Genomic DNA, 15,330 nt, shown 5'->3' with positions numbered 1-15,330 from the left:
ATATTAACAGGCTTAGACTGGCATAATAAACCAAAATAAACAGACATAATGGCGCAGTCAGGCTTCGTACAGAACAGAAACAAACATGCCTTTCATCAGGTTTAGATGTGACAATGACACTGGCTTATAAACAACAAAAAAAGTGTTGCATTCTAACCTACATATATGTATACACACACACACATACACACACACACACACACACACACACACAGAACAAATATATATATATATATATATATATATATATATATATATATATATATAATATATATAATAAATATATATATATATATATATATATATTATATATATATATATATATATATATATATATATATATATATATATATATATAATACAACACTGTATATATATATATAAATATCCATATACAAACCCGATTCCAAAAAAGTTGGGACACTGTACAAATTGTGAGTAAAAAAGGAATGGAATAATTTACAGATCTCATGAACTTATATTTAATTCACAATAGAATATAGATAACATATCAAATGTTGAAAATGAGACATTTTGAAATGTCATGCTACATATTGGCTCATTTTGGATTTCATGAGTGCTACACATTCCAAAAAAGTTGGGACAGGTAGCAATAAGAGGCCGGAAAAGTTAAATGCACATATAAGGAACAGCTGGAGGACCAATTTGCTACTTATTAGGTCAATTGGCAACATGATTGGGTATAAAAAGAGCCTCTCAGAGTGGCAGTGTCCTCTCAGAAGTCAAGATGGGCAGAGGATCACCAATTTGCAGGCGTTTTCTCTGGGCCAAGGCTCATTTAAAATGGACTGTGGCAAAGTGGAAAACTGTTCTGTGGTCAGACAACCCAAGTTGTTATCAGCGCTCAGTTCAGAACCCTGCATCTCTGATGGTATGGGGTTGCATGAGTGCGTGTGGCATGGGCAGCTTACACTTCTGGAAAGGCACCATCAATACTGAAAGGTATATCCAAGTTCTAGAACAACATATGCTTCCATCCAGACGTCATATCTTTCAGGGAAGACCTTGCAATTTCCAACATGTCAATGCCAGACCACATACTGCATCAATAACAACATCATGGCTTAATAGAAGAAGGATCCGGGTACTGAAATGGCCAGCCTGCAGTCCAGATCTTTCACCCATAGAAAACATTTGGCGCATCATAAAGAGGAAGATGCGACAAAGAAGACCTAAGACAGTTGAGCAACTAGAAGCCTGTATTAGACAAGAATGGGACAACATTCCTATTCCTAAACTTGAGCAACTTGTCTCCTCAGTCCCCAGACGTTTGCAGACTGTTATAAAAAGAAGAGGGGATGACACACAGTGGTAAACATGGCCTTGTCCAAACTTTTTTGAGATGTGTTGATGTCATGAAAATTTAAAATCAACTTATTTTTCCCTTAAAATGATACATTTTCTCAATTTAAACATTTGATATGTCATCTATGCTGTATTCTGAATAAAATATTGAAATTTGAAACTTCCACATCATTGCATTCTGTTTTTATTCACAATTTGTACAGTGCCCCAACTTTTTTGGAATCGGGTTTGTATATATACATACATACATACATACATATACACATATATATATATATATAAAAGTGCTGTCAAACGATTAATCACGATTAACCACATCCAAAATGAAAGTTTCTGCTTACACTATATGTGTACTGTGTATATTTATTATGTATATATAAATACACACACATACAGTATGTTTATACATTTATATATTCATATCCTTATATATAAATATATTTAATATACAAACATAAAATCTTTCTTAAATATACACATGCATGTATTCACAGTATACACACATATATTATGTAATATATTACGTATATATGGTATTACGTGATATATTAATGGTGTTGGGTAGCATATACGGAGGGATATAGTGGTGGAAAAAAGTCAGGGTGGGAGGAATTTTTTTTTTTATTATTTTTTGCATTCCCTTGCAAAACTTTTGTATTACCTCGCACAGATATTTGCGTTCTCACGCAAATTCATTGGTATTCGGACAAACACATCCTCTTAACTTTACAGTGTACATTCACAAAAATAGTTTTTTCTAAGTTTTTTTTATTTAATTTTTTTTACTTTAAAATGTTATTTAAAAATTAAAAAATGTTCATATTTTATTGCCATGTGTGGGCAACAGTGCTCCATTTATACATGATTCCCAGCCTTGGCTCATGGAAGATGAGCTTCACCTGAGCATTATACATCACTCTGCCATACTACACATCATTTCTCATTCTCTTTGGACAGGTGAGCAGGTTGGCCCCTGTCCATCCAGCCGTGTCTCTTTGTCCTGACAGGAGCCCCGCAGAAGAAACCTGCCCCTTCCTGCTGCGCATCTGGCGACAGACTCGGAGAAGACTTTGAGAAGTCGGTGGCTGTGAGAACCGTGTAGGATCGTTGTCCGGTGCTTCTGAAAGAGGCCAGTCTGGCCCCCCTGGTGCACTGTGACTCAACTGAGGGCACCAAAGACTCTCTTCCTCTCCCTTTCAACTAATTAGCTCAGCTGGAGAGAGAAGCAGGGTGCTCCAGAAAAAAAAGAGAGAAAGAACGAGGGTAAAAAAAGGAAACAGATGACCTCCTCCAGTTGAAGCAGTCTTCGAAATAGCTGACCCACTTGTAGACACACTTTCGGATATTTGCGTGTCCTCAATGCAGTAACCCATATAGCAGTGTAGTCTACATAGGGCAGGGTGGAAATGCAGAACTCATCTCTGGCTGAGCGGAGGGGAAAGAATGATGGTGTGCATCGTGTTCAGAAAGCCTGAGGGTCTCGTGCTCATGCATGTGCAGTTTCTCTCCACGCTCATGCATTGCCGGCACATCTGAGGTAGACAGGAAGAAGATTCTCCCACATCCTCCCACGCAACCATTTCCACGCTGGCTGTTTTTGGCACAGCAGCAAAAAAGACGCCGGCCTACTGCGAAAATGTCGCTTATCTAATGCCCCAGCTCCATAATGAGCACTCTTTCTAATATTTCAGCTTTTTTACAGCACTTTTCATCCACGTCGAGGTCTGATGGAGCAGCGACGCATTAGCCCCGCGATAGCCATGGAATGGATTGTCAAGCAATTTGAAAAAGCCATCCGAATTCACATCACATACACATATTAGCAGTAATACAAAGCACAAAGTCTGCAGAGATGTTAAATGCAAGAGGGAAAATGGACCATGTCTCCACGGGAGTCCAACTGAAAGCTATTTCAGTGTAAAGGGACTAAAGGCACACTGATGCGGGCACTGCGAGGGCATGGGATATATGACAGAAATCTGTAAAGAAAATCTCGATCATTCTTCTTAACCATCAGTGAGAGATAATATGCTCATCACGAATGCTGAAAATCCACAAACTGATTTATAACTAGAAGGACATCTCTCAAAAATGTGCAAACAGCTTTTAATCAAACTATCAAACATCATTAGGTCTTCATTTGAGTAAGTTTTGCAAAAGAAAGAGAGAAGAAGAGATTTAAAGGCTGGGTTTGTCTCTGATGCTTTAATATCTGTTGCATTAATCTGTTAATGAGTCATTTCGAGTTTGAAGCACTTGAACAGTTTGCTGACTCACTGCAATATATCATCATTATTTGTTGTGTGTGAGCCATTAAAAAGCCGCCTGTGAGAACGAGAAAGCACCTAGCTTTTGACCAAAATTCATAATAAAATGAATAAAAAGGAGGATGGGAATTATCGAACGGGTGGGAGGAAAGGAGGGCAGTCAAACTATTGAAAGGGCCGCGGACAAAAGAGTTAGCAAAAGTATTTGTTGAAATCAGAAACCACAATTTCTCTATGTAGATTCCTTCTCAAATTGAAAATCAACTTTCAGTGCCCTTTACCATTAAAAGTCAGTGAAATAAAAAAGACAGATGCGGGGACCTGTATTCAATTAGAAAAACCAGACACAGTTCAATGACCTCAGAACATTAGCAGCGTCGTCAGGAGCTTTCGTACGGTGCTTTAATGGGTACTCACCTCTGAGAGTAAGAAATCTGTCTGAGTGCTTTTGTCAGCTTTTTGGCAAAGAGATTTCAGAGCAGCGCGGGTGGATTCCTGTTAAAGAGATGTATGTATCAGAAAAGTGTGACATAGCATTAACACAAGTTTTATGACATAAAACAGTTTTCTGGAACATTCTCTTGCGGTCATATACAATGATGTATGAAGTAATCATCATATAGCCATATAATGACATATATTCACATATTGGCTAAACCGTATGGACTAAAAGTGCCACTTAAAAATAAAAATGAGGGAACAAAATTTTCAAACTTTTACACAAGTAACATTTAAATCTGTAACAAGATCATTTATTTCGAAACATGACTTAAATGAGGCCTAATTAAAAATAATACATATTTATAATAAATAATTATTACATTCTAAAAAGATGCATTTATCACTCAATTTGAAAAGCAAATGTATTATTTTTAAATGGCACTCCTAGTCCTCCATAAAACTGTACATGTGGATGAAATACACACACACACACACACACACACACACATACATATATAGGGTCTTGATGATGACCCTCTGATTGTACATTCATATCAGCAATATTATCAGAAAAAATGTTGAGTCTTGACTTGGAATATCAAGCAGCCTTAATACCCCTCTCAAAAGCAGCAGAAAGGCAGACTAATAAAACAAGAAATATGGTGCAGCAAAATTTAGGGCAGCCATACTTCATTAATGACATTCAATAAAGACAGTAAAAATTGACAAAGACGAGCCTAGCCAGCAGGCTGCCAGTTTCACCAGTGAGTATTATTTTACGAGCTTTTGCCATGATTTATTAAGCCATTGTGGCCGCAGGTTCTTTTCCCACTAAAAATAGAGCGGAGGTCTCTGGGCGAAAGAATCTGTGAAGCAATGATGTCAATGACCGACTCTTCTGTTGTTTCCAATGTCGTCAGCAGGATGCCACATTATGCATTCGTGTTTACATGTGTTCAGTATGCATGCTTTACTGGAGATAATACAACCACTGCAGTTCTCAGGTTGAAACCCACATCACACAGAGTTTGAGTCATTGGGCTCTTACGGAGCAGAGAAACTGCAGTGAGCATTGTGGTATTTACCAACAGACTGTTTTCTCGGAGAAAAAGACTGTGGCCTTCAGAGACGTGCATAACACTATTGGGAGCACATTTCTGAATTCAGTTCTCGAAGAGAAGACAGATAAGGACAACATCAATTCAACCCTCTACAGACTGAGCGAAAGTCAAACTTGCAATCTTTTCATTGAACACCTAGACAGCGATCAGCAAGTTTGGAGAACGTTTAAACTGGTAATGCAGTGCTGCTGCTGCTGAAGAATAAAATCACATTTATTCACACAATCTCATGCTGCACCAAAGCGTCCAGAAGTCATTAGTTTTCATTGAGAGCTGGCGATTTCTAGAGCTTGCACGCTGACTACAAATGGGAGTCATCGTAAGTATTGACAGGTTTTAGGAAAGACTTTGGGACATGGAATATGCTGTTATTATACTTTGAATGGTGAGTGGTGCTTTCAGAAATGTTGAAAAAGCATGTAAATACACTAAAAAGTGCAAGCAGGACGACATTCAAAATCTCATACTGTAAAGTGCATTTCTTGGTGAATCTTATCCACCAATTCCTCTTGTCCAATCAGAAGACACTAAATGTTAAAAATTTGCAGCACCAAAGCATCCTGAAGTTATTAGTTTTCAATGAGAGTTTGCAGAGCTCGACTTTTTTGCAATGCGGTGATTACACATGGGAGTCATTAAAACTGTGGGCAGGGTTTAAGAAGGCCTTTGGGACACAGAATATAGCATATGTTGTACAAAATTCTGTTATGAAACTTTTAAGATTCTTTTTCCACCTTTTTGAACTTTGAAAGCATCAGTCACAATTTAGTGTAAATACATGAAAAAGACGACACTGAAAATCTAATATGGATAAGTGAATAACATTTTAACATTTTGGGGGGAATCTTAGCCACTCTTTCTTTTTGCCCAATCAGAAGACACTATATGTGACCCTGGACCACAAAACCAATCATAAGGGTAACATTTTTAAAATTGAGATTTATACATCATCTGAAAGCTGAATAAATAAGCTTTAATTTGATGTATTGTTTGTTCGGATATTTGGCTGAGATACAACTATTTACAAAATCTGGAATCTGAGGGTGCCAAAAATAAATAAATAAAGAAATAAATAAACACTAAAAAAATGCCTTTAAAGTTGTCCAAATAAAGTTCTTAGCAATGCATATTACAAATCAAAAATTAAGTTCTGATATATTTAAGGTAGGAAATTTACAAAATATCTTCATGGAAGATGATCTTTGGTTAATATCTAAATGATTTTTGGCACAAAAGAAAAATCGATAATTTTGACCCATACAATGTGTTGTTGGCTATTGCTACAAATATATCTGTGCGACTTATGACTGGTTTTGCGGTCCAGGGTCACAAATGTTAAAGATTTGCAGCACCAAATCTTCCAGAAGTCATTCATTTTTGATGCGAGTTGGCGATTTACCAAGTTTGACTTTTTTGGGATGCATGGACTACAAATGGGAGTCATCAAAAGTGAGGCCTTTGGAACATGGAATATAGCATATTGTTAGACTCTTATGAGTATTATGATACATTTATGATGCTTTTGCCACCTTTTGAAAAGAATCAGTGACCATTTAGTGTAAATAATTGAAATTAAAATTACACACTTAACATTTTTTGGTGAATCTTAACCAATCAACCTCTCATCCAATCATAAGACACTAAATGTCATGAATTGTATGAAACATTATGTGCTTTGTTTGTCCTTTTGCTTTTACAGCCTCTTTACTGCCCTCTATTGTTTTTATTCGTGCTACCCCCCTCCTCCGTGCCTATCACGCCATCTCATCCCATCCCTCTTTTCAAGACCACTACTCTATAAATCTGAGATGGACCTGTCATATTTCTCCTTCACTCGTCTCTGCCCTAGCTGCCGGGACTGGGAACATTATGTGTCTCACAGTGCATGTAAAGCACACTACGAGCTGTTTACAGCACTTTAAGTAAGTCTATCAAATATCATCCCAGTTCAAAGAAACTGCCGAGCGGCATCTCCATAACTTCCTAATGTGAGCCTTAGGAGAGGGAAAGTACATGAAACCAACAGGATGTTAACTCGAACTGTCAAATAAATGCATGAAATTAGGGTATCCCAATGACAATGGAGCAAAGGAACCGGTTTTTGCGATTGAAAGGTGGTTATGAAACTTGCGGTTATGAAATACTACATTGAACTAGTCGAGTTTTCTCACCAACTCAGCCTGAAGTCGTACAATGAGCTCGTCTTTCTCCTTCAGCTGCTGCTGCAGGAACTGGTTCTCTTCTCTCCCAGGATCCTGCACATAAAGCACACACAAACACTGTTTGAAAAAAAAAAAAGTCAGTCTGCGTTATTCAAGCCATCGCCCCCAGTTTGAATCTGCAGCCTCGCGTGTGGGCGTAAAACTGCCGTGGTTGAGAGGTGGAGGAGGTGTGCTTTCTGTGCCGTGGTTTCACTCTCCTCCATAAACTTCACCTGAACTAGCAGGCACTTTCCCACGACCTTGTGCTGTCAGCATCCATTATGTGAGGCTGGGGGAGAGGAGGGCGGGACTGAAGCTTCAAGGGCAGCAAAGGAGGACCGAAAGGCCCAGGAGCAGAATACGGCCCCCACGAACGACCGAAAAGAACTGCCGCTCCCAAAAACGACATCTCTCCTCTAAAAGAAGCGACCAGTGGAGATTAGATAGCACTGGCATGAGGTAGCTGGACACAATATGCATGAGTTGGGAGCCTTTCATAAGAGATCAGGGATGGGGATTATGAGCTTCAATGTCACGTACTTGGAGACATCGTTGTTCAAAGCTCTCTGGCTTTGGCTTGAATGCACTCCTTTTGTTGACATTACATAAACATCTCAAGGGAGCTGTTGTCAATCTTTGATGCTTCTCTCTAAAGGAAGCTAATTTCTGCCTGGAGATGATGATGAAATACTGTACACAACGACTAAAGTAGAATCATACAGTACCTACACTTTTTTTATGAACTGCTACAACCCCATCAGCAAGGCTCAAGTAGCTCTTCATCGCTACCAAACCGAAATGTGTTCCTTTGAACTCAAATACTGGATTTCATTTAGCTGTATAATAATGGCCATTAATTATTATTAATATGATTACAATACCATTAAAATGGCCATTACAATGAGTCACTTTTGATCTAAAAACAATCATCAATGTGGGAGAAAAACACTCTCACCAAGTTTGCTACCATTCAAAGGTTTCACATCGTGATGAAAATCTTTTTTTTTCTGTTTTATTTGTCAAGGATGCATTAAATTGATTTTCAATTTCATGAATATCTTCTTAAAACAGAAGTTAAGAAATTCTTAAAGAATTTTACAAGAGTTGCACTTATACACATATTTTCTTAAAAACATGGCTGTACTTGCTGAAGATTCTCTAAAGAATTCAATGATATCGACTCAAAGGCTGTCAAACATTTCCAAATCATAATTCTTTTCAAGTTTTGCCTTCAGCACAATCTTAAGAAAAAAGAAAAAAACATTCTTAAGAAATGTTTTGGGAATACAGATTTCCTTAACTTTATTCCTAAGTCATAAGTTATAAAAATTGTTAATGAAATTGAAATTACATTTATACTTGAAGGGATAGTTCACCCAAAAATGACAATTCTGTCATCATTTGCTCACCCTCAAGTTGTTCCAAACTGGCAAGTTTTTTTTTTTTTTTTTTTGCTGAGCACAAAAGATATTTTGAAGAAGCTAAACAGCTGATGGTAGCCATTGACTTCCACAGGTTTTTATTTTTTATTCTATGTAAGTCGATGGCTACGGTCAACGGCTTGGTTACCAACATTCCTCAAAACATTTTTTTCTGTAATCAGCAGCCCTTATTTCCTTTCATTCAGTTGTCATTTTTGGATGAACTCTCACTTCAGGAATGTTTCGTTAATCTAGCCTCTGGTCTTCAAAGGATCTTCCACTTGCAGCAAAGGCAGAACTTCAGTCTTTTAACAGTCAGAGATTCAGGTGAGGTTTCATACCATTCATTCTTTCCTAACTGTTTACCATTATATCTTCATATCTGTTGCCCAATCTACTTTTTTTCTTCTTATTTGCGAATTTCAGATTTTTTTTTCTTTGAAATTCTGCCTAAAGGCGAGTAGCATCTTAAAGTCTTGTATTCACTGTTACAATTGAAGCTGGTGTTTGGTGTGCACTGTTCAATGAAGCATCCAGCTGAGCACCAGGGAGGGGTTTGTTTTCCAAACTAGAGACTCTGATGTATTTGTCCTCTTCTTCTTGTGAAGAAGGGCCATTCACTTCTATCTTTGTTCTGGTTAGATACAGTCTGTTTTCTTCTGTTGAGACAGCAGTGCATGAAACGGTGTTCATCTAAATTTCTAGCTATATGTATTTTTGCTTAGGCATTTTAAAACCAACATTTGACTTGTACGAGTATACTTCTGAGATAGTGTGCACTTGCAGGAAAGATACTGTGCAATTTCCACACTTCATTAAGCAGCACAAATATTTGCAACAGTGTCTCAAATACCAAAATGTACTTTAGACTGCATTTATTAAGATTAAATGCTGCATTGGCTGAACAGAAGCATTAGTTTTTTTTCAGCAACACAAAAATGTCCTTATGATGCCAAACATTTGAACTGTACTGTATGAATATACACTTCTAATCAAACATTTAGGGTCAATAAGCTTTTTTAATGTTTTTGAAAGTCAGCTCTTATGCTCACCCAGTTTAGGTTTATCAAAAATACAGTAAATATTGTGAAATATTTAAATACCTGTTAGCTATTTCTTTTAAATATTAAATTAATATTATTTAAATAAAACTTACTGACACCAAATGTTGTAGTGTGCATAAAATAACAAAGTATTTAAAAATTAAATATTCATAATTAAAAAAGGTCATGTCCTGAGCAATGTATGCAGTAAACAGGCAGAATGTAACCTCCTCCAAATCCCTGCCTGTGGGGAATATTTAATTATATCTTAATTATAGAGGTTTAACAAGAGGCACTTTATCTGTCCAGTGCCATGGAGGACCTCTAGAGAGGCATTTGGTCACAGTTGCATACACACACACGGATACACAACACACAGGACAGAGAGCTGGGTCTCTACCCCGTGCTTTAAAGCTGCATTTGAGTGGCTCCTCCATCTGTCTGTCCTAGATTCAATACTCGAGGCAAGAAGAGGACGAAGGACCTAATAAATGAGAATGTCCTACGATCACAAAGCCCTGATCATAAAAGGCAACATTTGACATTGCAGCAATCGATGCAGGCAAAGAAATAAAGCTTTGTCACCAAGTTATCAGTCTCCTTAAATGCCACAAATATCTTAGTGGTGGGTCTGGACAATATATATCGAATATTCGCTCTACTAAAAACCACATCATTAGGTTAGTTTTGCAATCCTTTCCTGAGACAGAGATATTTCAATAGTGTCTAACTTAAACTTCAGTGCATGGCAGAACTGTTAAAGCTCCTACCTTACATTCAAATCATTTCTATGAATCAATTCAATTAAATTCAAAATTAAATGCTTTAGTAAAAATATACAGTATATGTAATTGAATTATTAATGTTTAAATTTTTACTTTAAATTAAATTAATTTTTTTTAATTTTATTTTTTTTATGTCAGCTTTGTACTTATATATATTATATATATAAATATATATTGGTTCTAAATAAATAATTAAATAAATATAGTTTCTCAATTTACTCTACTGAAAATTGTGAGGGAAAAAGGCATAATTATTTTTATATATTATTATTAATTTGGTTTTATAATGAAAATTTTGTGGTAAAAAGGCATAATTAATTCTTCTTCTGAGCCAAATTTCAACACCTATCTCCTCCTAGGGCTTTCAAGCTAGAACCACCAAACTCGACCCAGACCTTCAGACTGGTCTGACTCGGGTGGCTATATCTGTTATAACTGATCCGTGTTACGGTTTTAGTAAAACAGACTATCAAAACCACCTAAAATCCTGTAGTCTTTCATTGAGGGGGTGAAAACTTTCATACAATAAGACTGGTGTGGTCTAGGCCTATTTAAGCTGTCTAGTGTTATAGCAAAGCTTAACAACTCACTACCTGAAAAACTGAAAGCCTAAGCTGATTGGCTGCTTTAGCCTGAAAGCCTAAGCTGATTGGCTGCTTTAGCTAGTTTCCCAAGATTGTTTTAATGTGGTTTTTGCCACTTTGTTAGCAGGCCAGGCTGGTCTTAGCTGTTTTTTTACTGAATCATCTCTTTTTACCTGGTTTTAGCTGGATTAGCATAGAAACATGTTAGCTAGCAACTTGTTAATCATGTTAGAAACATGCTAAAAAAGACAGCAACTTGTTAATCATGTTAACAACATGATAGTAATATAATCTTGCTAGAAACATGCTAGCAACAGGCTAGACATCAGCATACTGTAGTGCATTAAAGGCGTGCTATTGTGCTTTTTCACTTTTTCAACTTTAGTTAGTCTGTAATGTTGCTGTTTGAGCATAAAAAAAATCTGCAAAGTTACAAAGCTCAAAGTCCAATTCAAAAGTAGATATTTTATTTAACAGAAATTACTTTTCAAAAACTACAATGAACAACTCGTTTGGACTACAATGCATATTTTCTGGGATTTATGATATCACAAAGATCGACGAATGGGACGAGACCTGGTTGAGCTGCACTAGAGAAGGCAACGAGTGTTATCACTATGTCTGAGACACGCTAGTTTTCCCAAGGCAGACGAGCTTAGAGTGGTTACAATCGTCCAGGTTTAAATCACGGTCAAACTGATTTGATTTTGACGAAATATTTACACTGAAGCTCGCAGCAGGCGGCTATGATAAGGGGCATGACATTTCCCGACCAGGTCCCGAGTGGTGCCAATCACAACACACACTGGCCCAGCCAACAAATCACTGGCGCAGCTTACCAATCACAGCGCATTTCGTATTTCAGAAGGCGGGCCTTCATCTGATGCAGGAACTATTCCAGCCATTCATGCCAGACTTGGGAGAGAGGTGTTGTAATAATGTAAAATATGTGGAAAATATATGTTGTTTGAACAACCTAGTATGAGAGCCTGTTCTAGTACACCCCCAAAACAAAATCAATACCTTGTAAAAGAGCATAATAGGACCCCTTTAAGAAAAAAATACATACAAAGACATTTCAGCTTACAAGGTTAAGCAGTCCCTAAGCATTTCCAAACTAAAAAATGTATAGCTATGCAAGTTCATTTTAATCTGTCATCTCTGTCTGTCTGTCCGTCTGTCTCTATCTATCTATCTATCTATCTATCTATCTATCTATCTATCTATCTATCTGTCTGTCTCTCTGTCTGTCTGTCTGTCTGTCTATATCTATATCTTTATCTTTATCTATATCTATATCTATATCTATCTATTTCTGTCTGTCTATCTTATATTGCCTTCAAATCATGAAAACTTTAAACTGTGGAACTACTTAAAGCTATTACAATGTTTTCAAACTTTCTGGCCTGGCTTTTTCAAGCCAACTTTAAAGTTTGAAATCAAACTTTACTCCTCTAGTTATTATTTTGTATTTTACCTTACTCTGAATCTCATTGGCTACCATGGCTGTGTGATTAAAAATATAATTCCACTAGAAAATAAATCAAGATATCAAGATATTTCAAGGTAATATACACACACTAACATTTAAAGATTTGTGGTCAGTAAGAAGGAAATTAATACTTTTATTCAGCAAGGAGTCATTAAATTATTATGAAAAAAGTATGAAAGAAATATTAAGCAGCAGTGATTATAGAACATTAATAATAATAGGAAATCATTTAAAAATGTTGAGCATTGAAATCATTTAAATTATTTCTGAAAGATCATGACACTGAAGACTTGAGTAATGGCTGCATGAAAATTCAGCTTTGCCATCACAGCAATAAATAATATTTTAATCTTATTTAATCTTATCTATTAAAATAGATAAGACTTATTTAAATGGTAAACTAAATTGAGCCTTAGTGAGACATCTTTCTAAAACGTAAAAAAAATAAAATAAAAATCTTTCTGACACCAAGCTTTTGAATGGAAGTGTATGTCATTATATATTTATGTCATCAAAAGGCTGAATAAAAGGAGAAAAAAATACAAGGGATAATTTTTTAGCCATATCGCTCAGCCCTACCTGGCAGTTTCATTACCAAGAATGGTAAAATATTAGAGAAGTGCAGAATATTTCACTGATGTACTTTGAAGGTAGGCATAAAAGGGAGTAAATGTGATAGATGTCCTCAGTTATTCCTGTATAAGGAGGTTTGTGATGTTATAAACTTCAAACAGGACACCCTCAGAGTGGGGGGCACAACTACAACCGCTTAACAAGAAGTTATTAATGCGCAGTTGACAGGAACACCAGGACGAATGACTTTGGAACCCCAGTCCAAGCTCATTTCCCAGGGTGCAGAGCAAGAGGCTCCATTATTCCCCTAAACGACGCCACGCTCTCACCGCAGGAGAATGCTTTCCGCAGGCTCTAATTATTAAGAAGGTGGGGATAACAAATGTTTGGTGAGAGAAGTTTTCTGTTAAAAGTAGGACGTGAAGTGACACGGTTCCGTCTCAGGTGGGTTCTAGGGCTTTATTTTTAAAATCGGGAATATTTTCCTTTTTTTTAACGCAATGAATCAGGACAAGTCCCACCCCTCTCCTGTCAGCTGAACACAATGTCAGAATGCATGGGGTCCTATTCTAAGCATCTCCCTCTCCCGCTGCGTGGCGCTAGGCTACGGATGAGCCGGAATGTCACGTGATTCGCTGCCGCAACCATCGCTTCTGTTAACACTCCATGTAGGTCAGTAAAGAGGACAGAGAAAGCTGCAGACCTCGTTTCCACTTCGCATTTTTTTTGAGCCGAAAAAAAAAAAAGTCCTGATGAAAACCGAAATCCTCTTCTACCAAGCAAAAGCTCCTCATACAAAATCATAAACCTTTCCCGATGACAATCCAAGCAAGATTAAGGCACATAACCAGATAATCTCATCAAGATAGTGGGAAAATTTGTTGATGGTGGAGAAAAATTTAACTCAAACTCTATCAGAGAGAGAAGCCTGAATGAAAAGAGCAGAGTGAGTTCAGGAGAGGCACAATGGAGTTAGAAAATGAACTACATACAGTACGTTATGTTTGATCTACAGGCTTTGAAATCTTCAGGGAGGGGGGAAAAAATGAAAGTGAGCTTTTTAAATCAAAGTGTGACCCGACAATGATACCTTAGCAGCAAAGAAAGTGTTCATCCACGATATTAATAGAAAAGAAAACATTTTGACAACACTGAATGTGGACAATTACCTTAAAGGGGACTGATTTCTCACTGCAGGGACTTATGGGTAGAGAGTGAAGGCTGGTGGCAGGACTGATCTCAGAACTCTGAAAGGCAAAGATCAAACACCTTAATATTTAATAAGCATATGAAAAGAAAATTACTGTTAAAAAAAGACTAAATAATATTCTGCTCATCTCACTCTGAAATAATTGCCTCTGAGGTTACTATGCTTGGCAGTATTATAAATTTTATTTTTAAGTATCTGACCCACACACAGCCGAAGACTACAAGAGCATCTTCACCAAAAGCCTTCAAAATATAATTTGTTTCACCAACTTTAAAACATGCATGTAGAAATTAATATTAACAAAGCTCAATAAATGCTTCAAAAGAAAGGCACAAATTAAGCAACACTGTTATTACTCTAAAAGTCAGTAATGAAACACATTGGGAAATTAGCTCATGTCGTTCATATTATGTAATTATACAATCCAAACACGGGAGCAGACAGCCCTGTCCTCTATGGGCAGTAGCCTCAAACGCTTCTCTCCTTCATCACAGTACTGCTGCCTCTCGCCCATATTAATGTGAGGAAGAGAGCTGCAGACGCAGTGACACTGTCAGAGATGCAGAACACTTTAGTCTGAGTAGAGCAGCGAACTGACTATATATTGAGTGAGGATATTAATGTCAGACACTTTTGTAAAAAAAAAAAAAAAAAAAAAAAAAAAAAAAAAAAAAAAAAAAAAAAAAAAAAAAAAAATTGCTGCACTGCTAAAGAGGACGATAAAATACATTAGCGACAATACACTACTAACGCATTCCACCCAGGCCTGTACCAGTTCTCTGTGACGTGCATATGCATATCAAAACTTTCTTTTTTAAAGCAGCATTAAAAACAAAAATATAACTTAAAGCAATAAAATAAAATAA

General features: G+C 36.8%; 1 protein-coding gene across 1 annotated transcript in view; it reads right to left on the bottom strand.

The window, feature by feature from the left end:
• LOC109083339 (serine-rich coiled-coil domain-containing protein 1-like) overlaps window positions 1–15,330 on the bottom strand; it is a 74,695-nt gene that overhangs the window by 27,032 nt on the left and 32,333 nt on the right. Inside the window, 3 exon segments of the mRNA XM_042729879.1 lie at window positions 4,011–4,088; window positions 7,327–7,410; window positions 14,424–14,501. Of these exon segments, the coding sequence (XP_042585813.1) occupies window positions 4,011–4,088; window positions 7,327–7,410; window positions 14,424–14,501 (240 nt within the window).

This window comes from Cyprinus carpio, chromosome B8 (genome assembly GCF_018340385.1).
Source record: "Cyprinus carpio isolate SPL01 chromosome B8, ASM1834038v1, whole genome shotgun sequence".
Taxonomy (NCBI): domain Eukaryota; kingdom Metazoa; phylum Chordata; class Actinopteri; order Cypriniformes; family Cyprinidae; genus Cyprinus; species Cyprinus carpio.
Note: the sequence above shows the minus strand (reverse complement) of the source record. Positions and strands in the feature narration are given on the sequence as shown.